At 36.4% G+C, this 14,826-nt stretch overlaps 1 protein-coding gene across 36 annotated transcripts in view; it reads right to left on the bottom strand.

The window, feature by feature from the left end:
- Positions 1-14,826, bottom strand: part of EFCAB5 (EF-hand calcium binding domain 5) — a 181,287-nt gene that overhangs the window by 142,809 nt on the left and 23,652 nt on the right. For 33 of the 36 annotated variants that reach the window (XR_003147109.3, XR_007413226.1, XR_003147106.3 and 30 more), the window contains 3 exons: positions 12,648-12,697; positions 11,856-11,918; positions 11,028-11,112 (listed from right to left, as the gene is read on the bottom strand). Coding sequence is in view for 26 of the 36 variants with exons in the window: in XM_025476239.2 (XP_025332024.1) it covers positions 11,028-11,112; positions 11,856-11,918; positions 12,648-12,689 (190 nt within the window). In the remaining 10 variants the exon portion in view is untranslated. The remainder of the gene's footprint in view (positions 1-11,027; positions 11,113-11,855; positions 11,919-12,647; positions 12,698-14,826) is intronic. The other 3 variants (XM_049114868.1, XM_025476245.3, XM_049114872.1) reach the window with 1 other exon arrangement.

Below are 14,826 nucleotides of genomic sequence, written 5' to 3'. Positions count from 1 at the left end.
GGAGAACTACTGTCTTAACAATATATATTAAGTCTTGTAATTCATGACATGAGTAAGGTATATATTTCATTTATTTAAGACAGCTTTAATTTCTCTTGGCAAAGCTTTGTAATTTCAGAATAGAAGTTTTGCTCATTTTTGGCTAGATTTATTTCTAGATATTTAATGTTTTTGATGTTATTAAAATGGTATTAAAATTTTTTATTTTCTAATTATTTCTTGCTAATATGTAGAAATATAATTGTTTTTGTGGGTTTTGTTTTATTTCTTAAAGCCTTTACTTTGAAACATGATGGAAAAATCTTACAGCTACACACAGAAAAGTAAGACATGATCACAGTTGAAAGTGAAGACAATATAACCAGAGAGGTTTAATGCCTGTCAGCAAATGTTTAAGCTAAAGTTCTGAGTGTGACAAGCAGGGCTGAAAGCAATGGTAATTAGTGTTCTTCTCCTTCTTCTTCAAGAGAATCCACATCAACTGCCTCATAATCTTTCTCAAGGCCAGCTATGTCCTCATGGGTTTCAGAAAACTCTCCTTCCTCCATCCTTTCACCCACATACCAGTGAATGAAGGCATGCTTGGCATATATTAGGTCAATCTTATGGTCCAGGTGGGCTCAGGCTTCAGCAATGGCTGTGGTGTTGCTCAGTATGCACACAGCTCACTATACTTTGGCCAGGTCTCCACCAGGTACCACAGTAGGAGGCTAGAATTAATGCCAATGGGGCACCAGTCCACAAACTGGATGCTGCAATTGGTCTTGATGGTGGCAATTGGCAGCATTGACATCTTGGGAAATCACAGGCAGCAAGCCATGTGTTTTTTTTTATGACAAGGGTCATATTTCACCATCTGGCTGCCTGGCTCAAAGCATCCAATGGTGATCTGTGCTACAGAAAGCTATTCATGGTAGGCTTTCTCAGCAGAAATGACAGGGGCATATGTGGCTAGAGGGATGTGGGTGCAGGGATTGGGTACCAGGTTGGTCTGGAATTCTGTCAGATCAACATTCAGGGTTCCATCAATCTGGGGGAAGCAGTGAGGGAAGACACAATCTGGCTAATAAGGTGGTTAAGGTTAATGTAGTTTAGGCATTCAATATCAAGGCTGCTTCTTCTTCTTTTAGGAGAGAATCAGTGAGCGCATATGCATGTGCGTGTTTAGGGGGGCAGAAGGAGAGAAACTTTCAAGCAGACTCCTTGGTGAGGGCAGAGCCAGATGCGGGGCTTGATCCCACAACCCATGAGATCATGACCTGAGGTGAAATCAAGAGTTGAACGCGTAACCAACTGAGCCACCCAGGTGCCTCAATATCGAGGTTTCTGCAACAGATGTCATAGATGGCCTTGTTGTCTACCATGAAGACACAGTCAAAGTGCTCTAGGGTGGTGTTGGTAGTAAGGACAGTTGTAGGGCTCAATTACAACAATTGTGGAAACTTGAAGGGCCAGGTAAATGGAGAACTCCAGCTTAGAATTCTTGCCATAACTGACAGAGAGATGTTCCATCAGTATGGAGTTTGGAGGTGAACCCAGAACCAGACCTGTGCACTGGTGAGCCAGTTTCTGAATTCAGTCCAAGACAGGGCCAATGATCTCCCTGCCGATGGTGTAGTGCCTTGGGGAAACAACTTCTTTGCCTGTGGTGAGGCGCTCAGGGTAAAAGAGCTGGTGGTAGGTGCCAGTGTAGACGTCATCAATGACTGTAGGTTCCAGATCTACAAACACTGCCCTGGGCACATGCTTGCCAGCACCCATCTCACTGAAGATGTTGAAGAAATAATCTCCTTCCTCAATGGTCTTGTCACTCAGTATCTGGCCATCAGGCTGGATGCCATGTTCCAGGCAACAGAGTCCCCAGCATGCATTGCCAATCTGGACACCAGCCTGGGCAACATGGATGAAGATGTACTTATGCATGATGGCTCCAGGTAGCAGGCACAGGTGACAGGAGCAGTCATAGGGTCCCAGTTACCATCCCTCACAAGCTAAGAGTTGAGGTAAGTAATGCATGAAAGTTATTTTTTGTATACTGACTTTGTATGCAGAAACCTTGCTAAATTTATATCGATTACTTTATTCAATTATGTTATCAGAAAAAAAAGAGACATTTCTATCTTATTCTTACTAATTTTTATAACTTTTATTTCCTTTATTTGTGTTCTTGCACTGGCTAAAACCATGTATTTTTTTAGGAGGAATGATCTGTTTTTAACACACCTTTAGAAATTAAGACACATTAATGCAGGGACTCTGTCTCCCAGAGGTTAGAACAGTGTCAGAAAACATAGTAAGAACTCAATTACTTGATAAATGAATAAATGTTGTGTTAAAAAATATTATGGACATTGGAATCACAGATACCAGGGTTCAAATTCCATCTCTAATCTTTCCTAGCCCAGTAATTTAGAACAAGTTACCCAGTTTAGACTCAGTTTCTACCTCTGTAAAATGGAAACAATAATCATACTTTACAAAAAAAAATAATAATCATACTTTACAAGATAGTCATGAGAAAATTATATATGTGTATATATGAAATTATATACTCTAAAACATCTATAGTTATTTTTTAAAGATTTTTATTTATTTATTCATGAGGGACACAGCGAGAGAGAGAGAGGCAGAGACACAGGCTGAGGGAGAAGCAGGCTCCCTGCAAGGAGCCCTATGTGGGACTCGATCCTGGATCCTGGGATCACGCCCTGGGCCAAAGGCAGATGCTCAACCCCTGAGCCACCCAGGAGTCCTATAGTTATTATTTTTATTGGATGAACTCACACAGAGAGAATGTCTAGAGTGAGAAGAGGACCAGGAAAGGAATCTTACACAACATTTAAAAAATAACACACATGTTTATTAAAATCAGGGTTTTTTTGTTGTTTAAGTCAGGATGTTATTGCTGCTGCTCAAAGGTCATTGCATGACTTATAAGTCTTATGCAACATTTTTAAAGAATAGACAAAAAGAAAAGAACATGGGAATCTGAGGAGTGACTAAAGAGTTGGGAGGAAAATAGGATAGATTAGAATCATAGAAACCACAAGAAGAGTTTCAAGAAGGGTGTATTATTAAAGACCTTTTCAATTTCAAGCAATAGAAATCCATCTCATAGATATTAAATTAAAAATATAAAATATTAGTTCATATAGCTGGAAAATCCAGGAATATAACTGTTTTCAGGAATCACTGAAATCTACCTCTAGTTTCTAATTTGCTCTGTTGAATTTTTAGGCAGGTTGTCCTCAGATATTGATAAAAATGGTCAGCAGCAGCTTTAGATTTTCATAATCTTTATAATCATTGATTTTAAAAATTTGCCATTAAAATTCCAGTTTAAAAAAATCTGGTTTAAGGCTTTAATTGACTTGGTATAAATTATTTGCCAATTTCTGAACCATTCACAGCATTGAAGGGGTGGTGAATATTCTGATTGATCAAGTTTGGATCACCACCCATCCCTAGAAATAAAAGGATGAAGCCAGCCACATTTAAATCAAATGGATTCCAGAATGGGAGAAGATATTTGCAAATGACATATCAGATAAAGGGCTAATGCCCAAGATCTATAAAGAACTTATCAAACTAAACATCCAAAAAACAAATAATCCAATTAAGAAATGGGCAGAAGACATGAACAAACTTTTTTCAAAGAAGACAAATAGCCAAGAGACACATCACAACTGATAAATTATTGAACACTACATCTGAAACTAATGATCCACTATGTGTTGGCTAATTGAATTTAAATAAAAAAATATACAAATCAAAACCACAATGAGATACCACCTCACACCAGTGAGAATGGGGAAAATTAACAAGGCAGGAAACAACAAATGTTGGAGAGGATGCGGAGAAAAGGGAACCCTCTTACACTGTTGGTGGGAATGTGAACTGGTGCAGCCACTCTGGAAAACTGTGTGGAGGTTCCTCAAACAGTTAAAAATAGACCTGCCCTACGACCCAGCAATTGCACTGTTGGGGATTTACCCCACAGATACAAATGCAATGAAACGCCGGGACACCTGCACCCCGATGTTTATAGCAGCAATGGCCACGATAGCCAAACTGTGGAAGGAGCCTCGGTGTCCAACGAAAGATGAATGGATAAAGAAGATGTGGTTTATGTATACAATGGAATATTACTCAGCCATTAGAAACGACAAATACCCACCATTTGCTTCAACGTGGATGGAACTGGAGGGTATTATGCTGAGTGAAGTAAGTCAGTCGGAGAAGGACAAACATTATATGTTCTCATTCATTTGGGGAATATAAATAATAGTCAAAGGGAATATAAGAGAAGGGAGAAGAAATGTGTGGGCAATATCAGAAAGGGAGACAGAACGTAAAGACTGCTAACTCTGGGAAACGAACTAGGGGTGGTAGAAGGGGAGGAGGGCGGGGGGTGGGAGTGAATGGGTGACGGGCACTGGGTGTTATTCTGTATGTTAGTAAATTGAACACCAATAAAAAATAAATTAAAAAAAATAAAAAAAAATAAAAATAAAAAAATAAAGCAAATGGATTAAGGACAGAAGGGTGGTTTCCCAAAGAGATGTTGGACAGACAAAAAAATATTACCATTACAGAGGAAGTGGTCAATAGTGTCAAAAATGCTGCAGAGAAATCAAATGATATAAGAAGTAGAAGGTATATTTACCATCCAGTTATTCTTCATGACCTTAGGGCAATTTCTGTGATAAGAATGGAAGGAACTAGGACTTCAGTGGTTTGAAAAGGGACTTGGAGGTGAGGTATAAACTGGAAAAGTGGACAATTATTTCAAAGAATGTGATTGTGAAGGGAAGGACTTTTCTTTACAGTATGATAGTCTTGACTATATTTAGAGAGTGAAAGGAAGGAAAGGTAGGGCAGCCAATGTAGAGAGGAAAACAGACACTACAGGAGAGAGATTAGATGATGGTCCTTAGGATCTGAGGAGCTATGAGAGATTGAGATAAAAAATATGTAATAAACTTGGATGAGGTGTTTCCTACACTTACTGGAGGGCATTCCCTCTAATAGCCTCTATTTTTTTGTGGGATAAAATAAATATTGCTAAAACTGACAAATGGTGTGATCATAGGCTTGAATGTGCATAATAAAAGTTTGAAATAATCATTATGGAGGTGTAAGGAAGCATATCACAAACAGATAAATGAGTTTCCAAGTAACATAGAAAGTCCATCTGAGATGGAAGACCACATATTTCTGTTGGTGTTAGCACATTAAATTGTATGACTTTTTCCTAGCATAACTCTGGGTTCCCAGGACCAAGCTAACTCAGGCTCTGAACAATAAGCTATCCATTTTTAGAATATATATATTTATTATTATATATAATAATATACATATATATTGGCTGTTGAGGTGATTGGAATAAAAAACTTAATGGGAATCTTAAAGTTTTTTTCTCACATGGCCATGGAGATGGAATATTTCAGGCCTTTTCAAATATTACCCACTAGTCAATTTGCCTCTGTGTGTTGAAAAAGATACCAGTGCCTAGCTCAACCACAATAGGATCAGGGCCATGTATTGTTAAAGTCTTTTGCTTTTGTTATTTCATGGATGCAGAAGAAAGGAAGAAATAGATATGGAAATTATTTTTATACACATTATTTTTAAGATATTGATTCATGCCTCAATAATTAATTCCTCTCAAAAATTGTACTAGTGAAATAAAAGGGCAAGGGACCAGAACCTCCATATTATAGAGCATTTAAAAAAAATCTTATTAGTAAATATTTAAGACCTATAAGTATAATGATGACATAATAGGTAGTCATGTATCTACTCTTAGTTTAAAAAAGAAATTACCTAAATATTAAAGCCTCTCATACACCCCTACTTTAATAGAAACTCTATTCTGAACTTCATGCTTATCATTTCTCTGCATTTGTTTATATTGTATCAAAGCAGTATAATATTGTTCTTCTTGCTTTTAAATTTTGTAAAAATTATTTCATGCATGTGTATTCTGTGACCTTTTTAATACTTAATATTATGTTTGGAAAATTCATCTCTATTGAAAAGTGTAGCTCTAGTTCATTGATTTAAAATTTTTTTATTTTAATTCCATTTAGTTAACATACAGCATTATATTAATTTCAGGTGTACAATATAGTGATTTGACAATTCCATATATCACCCAGTGCTCATCAGGACAAGTGCATGCTTTAATCCCCATCACCTATTTCACCTACCCTCCCCACCCTTTCCTCATTTGTTTTTTTTTTTTTTTCCTCATTTGTTTTGTTTCTTAAATTCCATATATGAGTGAAATCATATTGTATTTGTCTTTCTCTGATGGACTTATTTCACTTAGCATTTTACTCTAGCTCCACCCATGTTGTTGCAAATGGCAAGATTTCATTCTTTTTGATGGTGGAGTAACATTCCGTTATATATCACATCTTCTTAATCTATTCATCTATTGATGGACACTTTGGCTACTTCCGTAGTTTAGCTATTGTAAATAATGCCACAGTAAAACACTGGGGTGTGCATGTATCCCTTCAAATTAGTGTTTTTGGTTTTGTTTTGGGGGTAAATACCCAGTAGCAGACTGCTGGATCATGGGGTAGTTCTATTTTTAACAGTTTGAGGAAGCTCCATACTGTTTTCCACAGTAGCTACACCAGTTTGTATTCTCACCAACAGTACACAAGGTCCTTTTCTTGCATCCTTGCCAACACTCATTGTTTCTTGTGTTGTTGATTTTAGCCATTCTGACAGGTTGGAGGTGATATCTCATTGTAATTTTGATTTGCATTTCCGTGATGATGAATGATGTTCGTCATCTTTTCATGCGTCGACCATCTGGATGTCTTCTTTGGAGAAATGTCTGTTTATATCTTCTGCCTATTTTTTAATTGGAATATTTGGGTTTTGGATCTTGAGTTGTATTAGTTCTTTACATATTTTGGATACTAACCCTTTATTGGATATGTCATTTGTAAACATCTTCTCCTATTCTGTGGATTGCCTTTTAGTTTTGTTGATTATTTCCTTCACTGTGCAGAAGTTTTTATTTTGATGTATTCCCAATATGTATTTTTTTCTCTTGTTTTCCTTGCTTCAGGAGACATATCTAGAAAGAAGCTGCTACAGCCGATGTCAGAGAAGTTACTGCCTGTGCTCTCTTCTAAGACTTTTATGGCTTCAGCTCTCATATTTATGTCTTTCTTCCATTTTTAGTTTATTTTTGTGCATAGTGTAAGAAAGGGGTCCAGTTTCATTCTTTTGTATGTTGTTGTCGATTTTTCCCAACACCATTTTTTAAAGATATTTTTTCCCAATGGATATTCTTTCCTGTTTTGTCAAAGATTAATTGACCATATAATTGTGGGTTTATTTCTGGATTTTCTGTTTCATTGATCTATGTGTCTATAGTACCATATGCTGTTTTGCTACAACTTTGTAATATAATCTGAAGTCCAGAATATGATGCCTCTCCAGCTTTTCTTTTCTTTTTCAAGACTGCTTTGGCTATTCAGGGTTCTTTGTGGTTCCATAAAAATTTTAGGATTGTTTGTTCTAGTTCTGCAAAAAATACTATTGGTATTTTGATAGGGATTGCATTGACTATATAGATTGCTTTAGGTAATAAAGATATTTTAACAATATCTGTGCTTCCAATCCAAGAGCATGGAATGTCTTTATATTTCTTTGTGTTATCTTCAATTTCTTTAACCAGTGTTTTAAAGTTTCAGAGTACAGATCTTGCACCTCTTTGTTTAGATTTATTCCTAGGTATCTTATTATTTTTGGTTTGAACCAAAACTAGTTTTGAACAAACTAGTTTGTTCATTTGTGACTGCTTCACAGTATTTCATTATATGACTGTATTGAAATGTATTTATTCAATCTCATTTTTGGTGGGGAGCTATCCACAAATATTTTAAAATTTGTTTTATTTATTTACAATTTCCCCTAGCCTTATTGAGAATACTCTGAAGAATAATTTTAAATCCTACCTAGATAGTATCCATTTTTCTGCCCAGGAAAAAATTAAGTATTTTGATTTCCTCTTTGGCTAATTCTCTTATTCCAATATAGAGGTAGTAAAGAGGGTAGTATAGTGCTTTCCCTTTCCTCTCAGTTAGATCTGTCAACAAGTTAACCACATTTTTGAGGGGGAGGGGATGTTTCCACTCTGGTTCATCACAATGCACATTAATATACAATAATTTTGTTTTTGTTTTAAATAAGTGAAAAAGAGAGCAATCCTTTAAAGTCTGCGGATTCTAATGTTACTCTCTTTGCTTTTACCCTCTCCAGCATAAACCAAAGAGGATCCCCTCCTGCTTTAAAGGTAGTGTTACAGATGTATAGCAACTTAATATCTACCCATCTGCCATGGCTCATATGTGCATTCACACATGAACTATGACATTCTCTATCTTGTTGCAGACTGCTAGTGCTTCTCTAGTGTGCTTGGCTAAGCAATAATCCTAGTGTTTGTACTGAAATGCAGAGTGGAAGAGATATGTATTTGGTTACAACTCCAGTCAAACATTTCTCTCATAGAGCCGTAAGACCAAGAAAAGAAAAGTAGGCACAGCAATAGTGGGGTTAATAAATTAGAATTCTAAGCAAGCCTATGTGGAGCTGTTTTTTGAGTGACCTCTGAGTTCAAGGATCAAAAATTACAGCACTGCCCAAGGGCAAATTAATTCTGAGGTCCTGTTGAATATAGTTCAAACAGGTACTGGGTTTTTGAGCAGGTCTATGCATGGGCATTCCTAAATCTTTTATAGATTGATTGATTCATTTACACATTCACTCAATAATGCCTCATTTTGTGGCAGGCATATGCTAAGCACTGAAATTCTTTTTCAGGATTACCTTCCTAAACTCTTCATAGCATTAAAAGCCTTTCAAATTCTTCCCCAACATGTATACCTTCACCCTTGTATTAATCCATCTTCTAACATTCAAAGACTTATTTGGGCATTAATGCTTTCAACTAAATAAGTAGGAACACAAAAGAATTCTGTATTCATATTTTGAAAGGTCCAGCCTTAGAAATGACTTTCATAATTTCTTGCACTTAGTACATGGCCTTGGTACAACCCTATTTAAGGACATATATAGGAATGAATTATTATCCACATTATAACAAGCTTTAGCAGATTCTTTCTTCACAAGAGGGCTTATAACATTAGTGGGATTGGCTGCAGATTAAACTGGTGCAAATTGACCCAGCAGGGCTACTCAACTAAATGTGTGATGTTCTTAAATACAGGCCCTGTCTGAAACTCAGCTGGCTTGATTCTTAACATTTGTACATAAGGCAGAATTACTATACAGAAAGAAGGAGGAAAAGAAGCACTATTAAATACTGTTGGAATTAAGATTCAATAGCTTTAGGAAAATGCATTTTCCTACAAAACTTTGTTAATAATAGGGCTATGAAATAAGAATAGAATTGAGCAAACATATTTTCTTTTTTTAATATTTTATTTTTGAGTAATTTCTATACCCAACATGGGGCTCAAACTTAAAACCCTGAGATCAAGAGTTGCATGCTCTACCAACTGAGCCAGCCAGGCACCCTGAGCAAACATATTTTCAAAAAACGACATCTCAAAATGTAAGTTAAGCTCATACCTTGAAAAGTATAATAACTAGGGTAAAGAAATGAACTTAAACACAATATTTTCTTTGCAAAGATACGTATTTGAGTGCATTCTGAGAGCTGTCTGACAAGATAACATCATTTTAATTTTGACAAGTATATAAGAAGAATAAAGACACTTCCTTTGATATATTGAAACTGCATTAAAAGTTCCTATTACCACTTCTTGTACATACATAGGCAGACACATGCATGTGCACACACATGTTTACAAAGGGAGATTTAAAATATTAGGCTTCATAGTGACTGGCTACTAGATAAATAAATACATTGCATTGCAACTGATTTGCAATAAGCAACTGCAATTTTTCAGCATATATCATATACTGGGATGAAAAAACTCAAACAAAACACACTTCCTACTATCATACTTTGAAAAACAATAACAGAAATGGAAAGTACAAGAACAGGAAATACCACAAACTCTTGATTGATTAGTTTTCTAGCGAGGCAATAAATTATATGATGGAATACAAGTGTGAAGTTTTGCACATGCAAATTTGGTCACAAACCGATTAAAATGAAAATCAATTTAAATTTATAACAATTCTGTTTGGCATGTTTAAAATGAAAGAATCCACTTAAAAACCTGGCTGAAGGACACCTGGCTGGCTTAGTCAGAAGAACATGCAACTCTTGATCTCACCCACCTTGGGTGTTGATTACTAAAAATAAATAAACTAACTTAAAAAAAAAAACCTGGCTGAAATGATTAGGGTAAAGGTAAAGTAGATGTAGTGGTAACAGTGATGGAGGGTGGGAGTGAAGAAGAAGTAAAATCAAGAAACTGGGATGGGGGGAGGGGCAGGTGACAAGGGACTTTCCAAGAAACTTTTTAAAACTTAGTGAAGCTACAAAAATATTACAAAAATTTTTTAATATTACAAATTTACAATAGAAACAGAATAAGTGTTGGAAAGTTTGGTTCTTAAAGTGCATATTATATGTTAATAATAAAAAAGAGTAAATAATTGTTTTTAAGTGGTTTAAGAGACAGAAAGCCCTTTGGAGAAAAGCAAGCACCTAAAAGTTTTAAGTAGCATCTATAGTGATGCCTGTAGTCCCAGTGGGTTGAGCGTCTGTCTTCTGCTCAGGTGGTGATCCTAGGCTCATGGGTTCAAGTCCCACATCTGGCTTCCTTGTGGGGATCCTGCTTCTCCCTCTGCCTTTGTCTCTGCCTCTCTCCTTCTGTGTCTCTCATGAATAAATAAATAAAATCTTAAAAAAAAGATGGTGAAGGGAATAGATTTTAAACTATTTCCCAAATTGTATTTAAATTACCCCTGGGAGTATATCTTTTTAAAGGCAAACTCTTAAAGGACTGCATCCCCAGTGAAAATATAATTGTTTTAAATTCCATTGTAGGTTAGCTCTCTACCTTGGGATTTGATTTCATCTGCTTCTGTTTCGGCCACATTGCTGCTGGTGTCTAATGCAGAACTGCCTGGTACACCCTGTGAACTCTGAAAGGAGAAAAGAAACCTCAGTTTTAAAATGAGTTACTTTTCCTCAAAGTTGCATCAACTTTCCCAGTTAAAGAATCCCAGTTTGGGATCCCAATCTGCTGCGCCACCCAGGGATCCCTGCTTCCCCTTTTTTATAGAATGTTCCTCCTCATTAAAGTCTTGTATTTAAACAAACACAGGGATCCCTGGGTGGTGCAGCGGTTTAGCGCCTGCCTCTGGCCCAGGGCGTGATCCTGGAGACCCGGGATCAAATCCCACGTCAGGCTCCTGGTGCATGGAGCCTGCTTCTCCCTCTGCCTATGTCTCTGCCTCTCTCTCTCTCTCTCAATCTCTCTCTCTCTGTGTGACTATCATAAATAAATTTAAAAAAAATTAAAAAAAATAAACAAACACAAAGTTAGTTAAATTATTAACATGGGAATTATATTTTCAGAACAAATAGTGAAGTTACCCTAAAAACTGATGATTATTGTACTCAGGGTAATAGTTCTCATTTTAGAAAGCAATCTTTATATACCTATAATTTATAATAGCTTTTCACAAATAATTTACTTGTCCATGGAAACTTCCTGCAACTGACTCAAATGAGTCAGCTTATTAACATGAACTTGCTCTTTTCCATTTGCCATTTTGTCTATCTTTTTGAATACCCACATATTTTCTTTTCCTTCTTCATAAGAAAATTAATTTGTCCAGCTGACTCTCCAACACTAACATCTGATTATTCATGAAAACTCTACCTCAGTAGGTTCTTTCACTTCAGTTTCTTCGGGTTTGTTTTCTTTGTCTTCTTTTCCATTTTCCTGAAATGGAAACAGTGTTAGTAACTGGTATACAAAAGAAGCTAAAGATAAAACTAACATACTCTAGTATAGTAAGCTTTTATGTAAAAAAATTTTACATAATGGGCAAACATCATACCAAATAAAATCACACAAAGTAGCTGTATTAAATTAAAACAGTAATAGACTTGTTATAAATGCCAACCAGCTAGAAGCAGATTACAGTGACCCAATTATTATTTGATACCCTCCTCATCCCTCCCTTTATTTTTTTTTTAAGATTTTATTTATGTATTCATGAGAGACACAGAAAGAGAGGCAGAGACATAGGCAGAGAGAGAAGCAGGTTCCCTGCAAAGAGCCCCATGGGGGACTTGATCCCAGACCCCATGATCATGCCCTGAGCCAAAGGTGGATGCTCAACCGCTGAGCCACCCAGGCGTCTCCCCACCCCTTTTTCTTAAGTAGACTCCACACCCAGCATGGAACCCAATGTGGGACTTGAAATTCATGACCCTGAGAGCAAATCAGAGCTGAGATCAAGAGTTGGCTGCTTAACCAACTGGGCCACCCAGGCACCCCAACCCCTTTTTTTCCAGCACTTTTATCATAACCTGATGCACAATACTGCAACTAAAAAGAAAAACAATTAAATAATAAAATATGATACCACATCTCAATTTTCTCAAGAATGTTGCATCTCAAATTCTCTCATAGTTAAGTAGTTAGAAACCTATGTAGGCTGGATACCTGAGCAGGTTTAGGTTCCTCTTGAAATGCTGACTCACTCATCTGGGCCACTAAAAGGTATCATAAAATGGTAGGGAAAAGTATTACCAGACCAATATTAATAACAAAAAGAGAAAGTATTAATAAATAACAAAAAGTACTGTGGAAGGCTGAAATCACCCCCAACCCCCACTGCATCCCATGATTCTATTGAATGGTAAGTTCTCAACTGCTAAACTTTTCAAACTGTACTACTGTTAATGCTGTTGTTACTGACCAAAACTAGATTAGTGCAAGGCTAATGACAAGAAAACTCAACCATTAATAATCACCACTATTATCATTAAAAAAAGAAACACACACACAAAATGGCAACAGTAATGCAAGTGAATTTTTTAAGACATTATTATTATCATTAATTTTTGAAATAATGATTCAGATGAGATGAAGTGAAACTTTGATGGTTACTCAGTTCATGTGAGAATGACAATACAGACATTAGAGTAATAATCTCACTAAGTATTTTTTTGAATGAGGAGTTCTGAGAGGAATGTGATTTATTTATATTAAGGAATGAAAGTGGATAATTATCAGATCTCTACTTCACTGCAAATGACCAGATTCAGTCACAAATTATCAAAATCATTGCTGTGTCAAAAATCATTTAAGAATTTGTGTATATTTAGGCTAGGTGCTATGTAGAAAGGAGATTTTATATACTTGGCCTCTGCTTCTAGGGGTAGCTACAATGCAGGGACGATTTAATTTGAAATGGTGTCTTTATAATGTGCTAGAGTGTTTACATTTCTTTTTATCAACACAGCACATGTTCTAGTTGAAGAAACCAAAATTACTGCCTTTGGAGACAACAGATTCCAACCTTTTAGAATAGCTGCTTCAAAGCATTTTTGAAGTTCTTAAATAATAAATATAAAATAGATTTCTTTGTTAGGTCCCAATAGACTGCTTTCTCTGCTTACAGTGTCCATCTCCTGAAATTACTAAGAAGTTCCTTTCCATTTCTTTTTAAAACAGTTTGTTTGGATCCACCCAGATAAATTCAATACAATAAACCTTTATGGGTGCCTTCTATATGCAAAAAGACATTGGAGTTGTGAAGATGAGTAAGACTTGTGCTCAGGGAGACAGGAAAACTTCCTTTGAAGAGTTCCTAGTTTAGCGATGGAAAAAGGGATAAAAAAATGCAATTCAATCTGCAAAGTGCAAAAGAAGAGGTGCATATAAAATGCTAAGAACACAAAGGGTTAAGCAATTACTTTTCCCAGGGAGATCAGGGAAGTTTTCATAGAATTACAGATTTTTAAACTGGATTTTAACAGACTAATAAGACATTTTTGTGTAAAGAAGAGGGGAAGAGTATTTGAAGGAAAAGGAACAATACATGCGAGGGTATGAAAGTTAAAAAAGGAAGCACTCATGTAGCAGAGCACAGTTATATAAAACAAAATTGCAGATGTGGCTGAAAAAGTCACTTTTCAATCTGTAAAAGTTATTCATGCTGAATCAAGGAGTTTGGACTTTATGCTTTTAAGCATAGAATAGATATGATCAGATTGGTGTTTTTAAAAAGTTACCTCCACCAGCAAAGACTGGAATTATGAAGGACAGGGGGAAGAAAGAATGAAGGTAAATTTTCCACCTGAAATGTTGCACTTGCGGTAAATGGCCCTCATCAGTCTAGGTTCTGCCTGACATTGCCAATCCCCAAACCATATCGCTTCAGATTCACTTTTTGCAGTGCATGCAGATGGTTTTAGACTGTAAGCACCTGGAATTCTGTCTGAGGGTTTCCTGCCAGTTTAAATGTGGGGATAGGCAAGAAGCGCTTGAGAGCTGGTATCTAATAAGAGAAGCCCTCGGCCAGGGATGGATAGGGAGTTGTATAATGGTCCCATGGGTAGAACATTTCTGTCTCCCAGAGTTCCTCAATGGAATAGAGCTTCAGTTGCCTGAATTGCAACCTGCCCAATAATACAGGCTCCCTTCACTTTCCTGTAATACTTCTCTATTCCCTTACCATTGTTTCCTGGAACCACCTCCCAAATGAACTTGCACTCAACTCTTTGTATCAGTCTACTCAGAGGGAACATAAACTAAAACAGATAATGATGATCAGGATTGAGGGCAAAATTGGATCTAAAGAGTGAAAGAGAAATAGTTAAGGTTCGCGGAGTGGTTT

This window comes from Canis lupus, chromosome 9 (assembly GCF_003254725.2).
Source record: "Canis lupus dingo isolate Sandy chromosome 9, ASM325472v2, whole genome shotgun sequence".
Lineage (NCBI taxonomy): Eukaryota > Metazoa > Chordata > Mammalia > Carnivora > Canidae > Canis > Canis lupus.
Note: the sequence above shows the minus strand (reverse complement) of the source record. Positions and strands in the feature narration are given on the sequence as shown.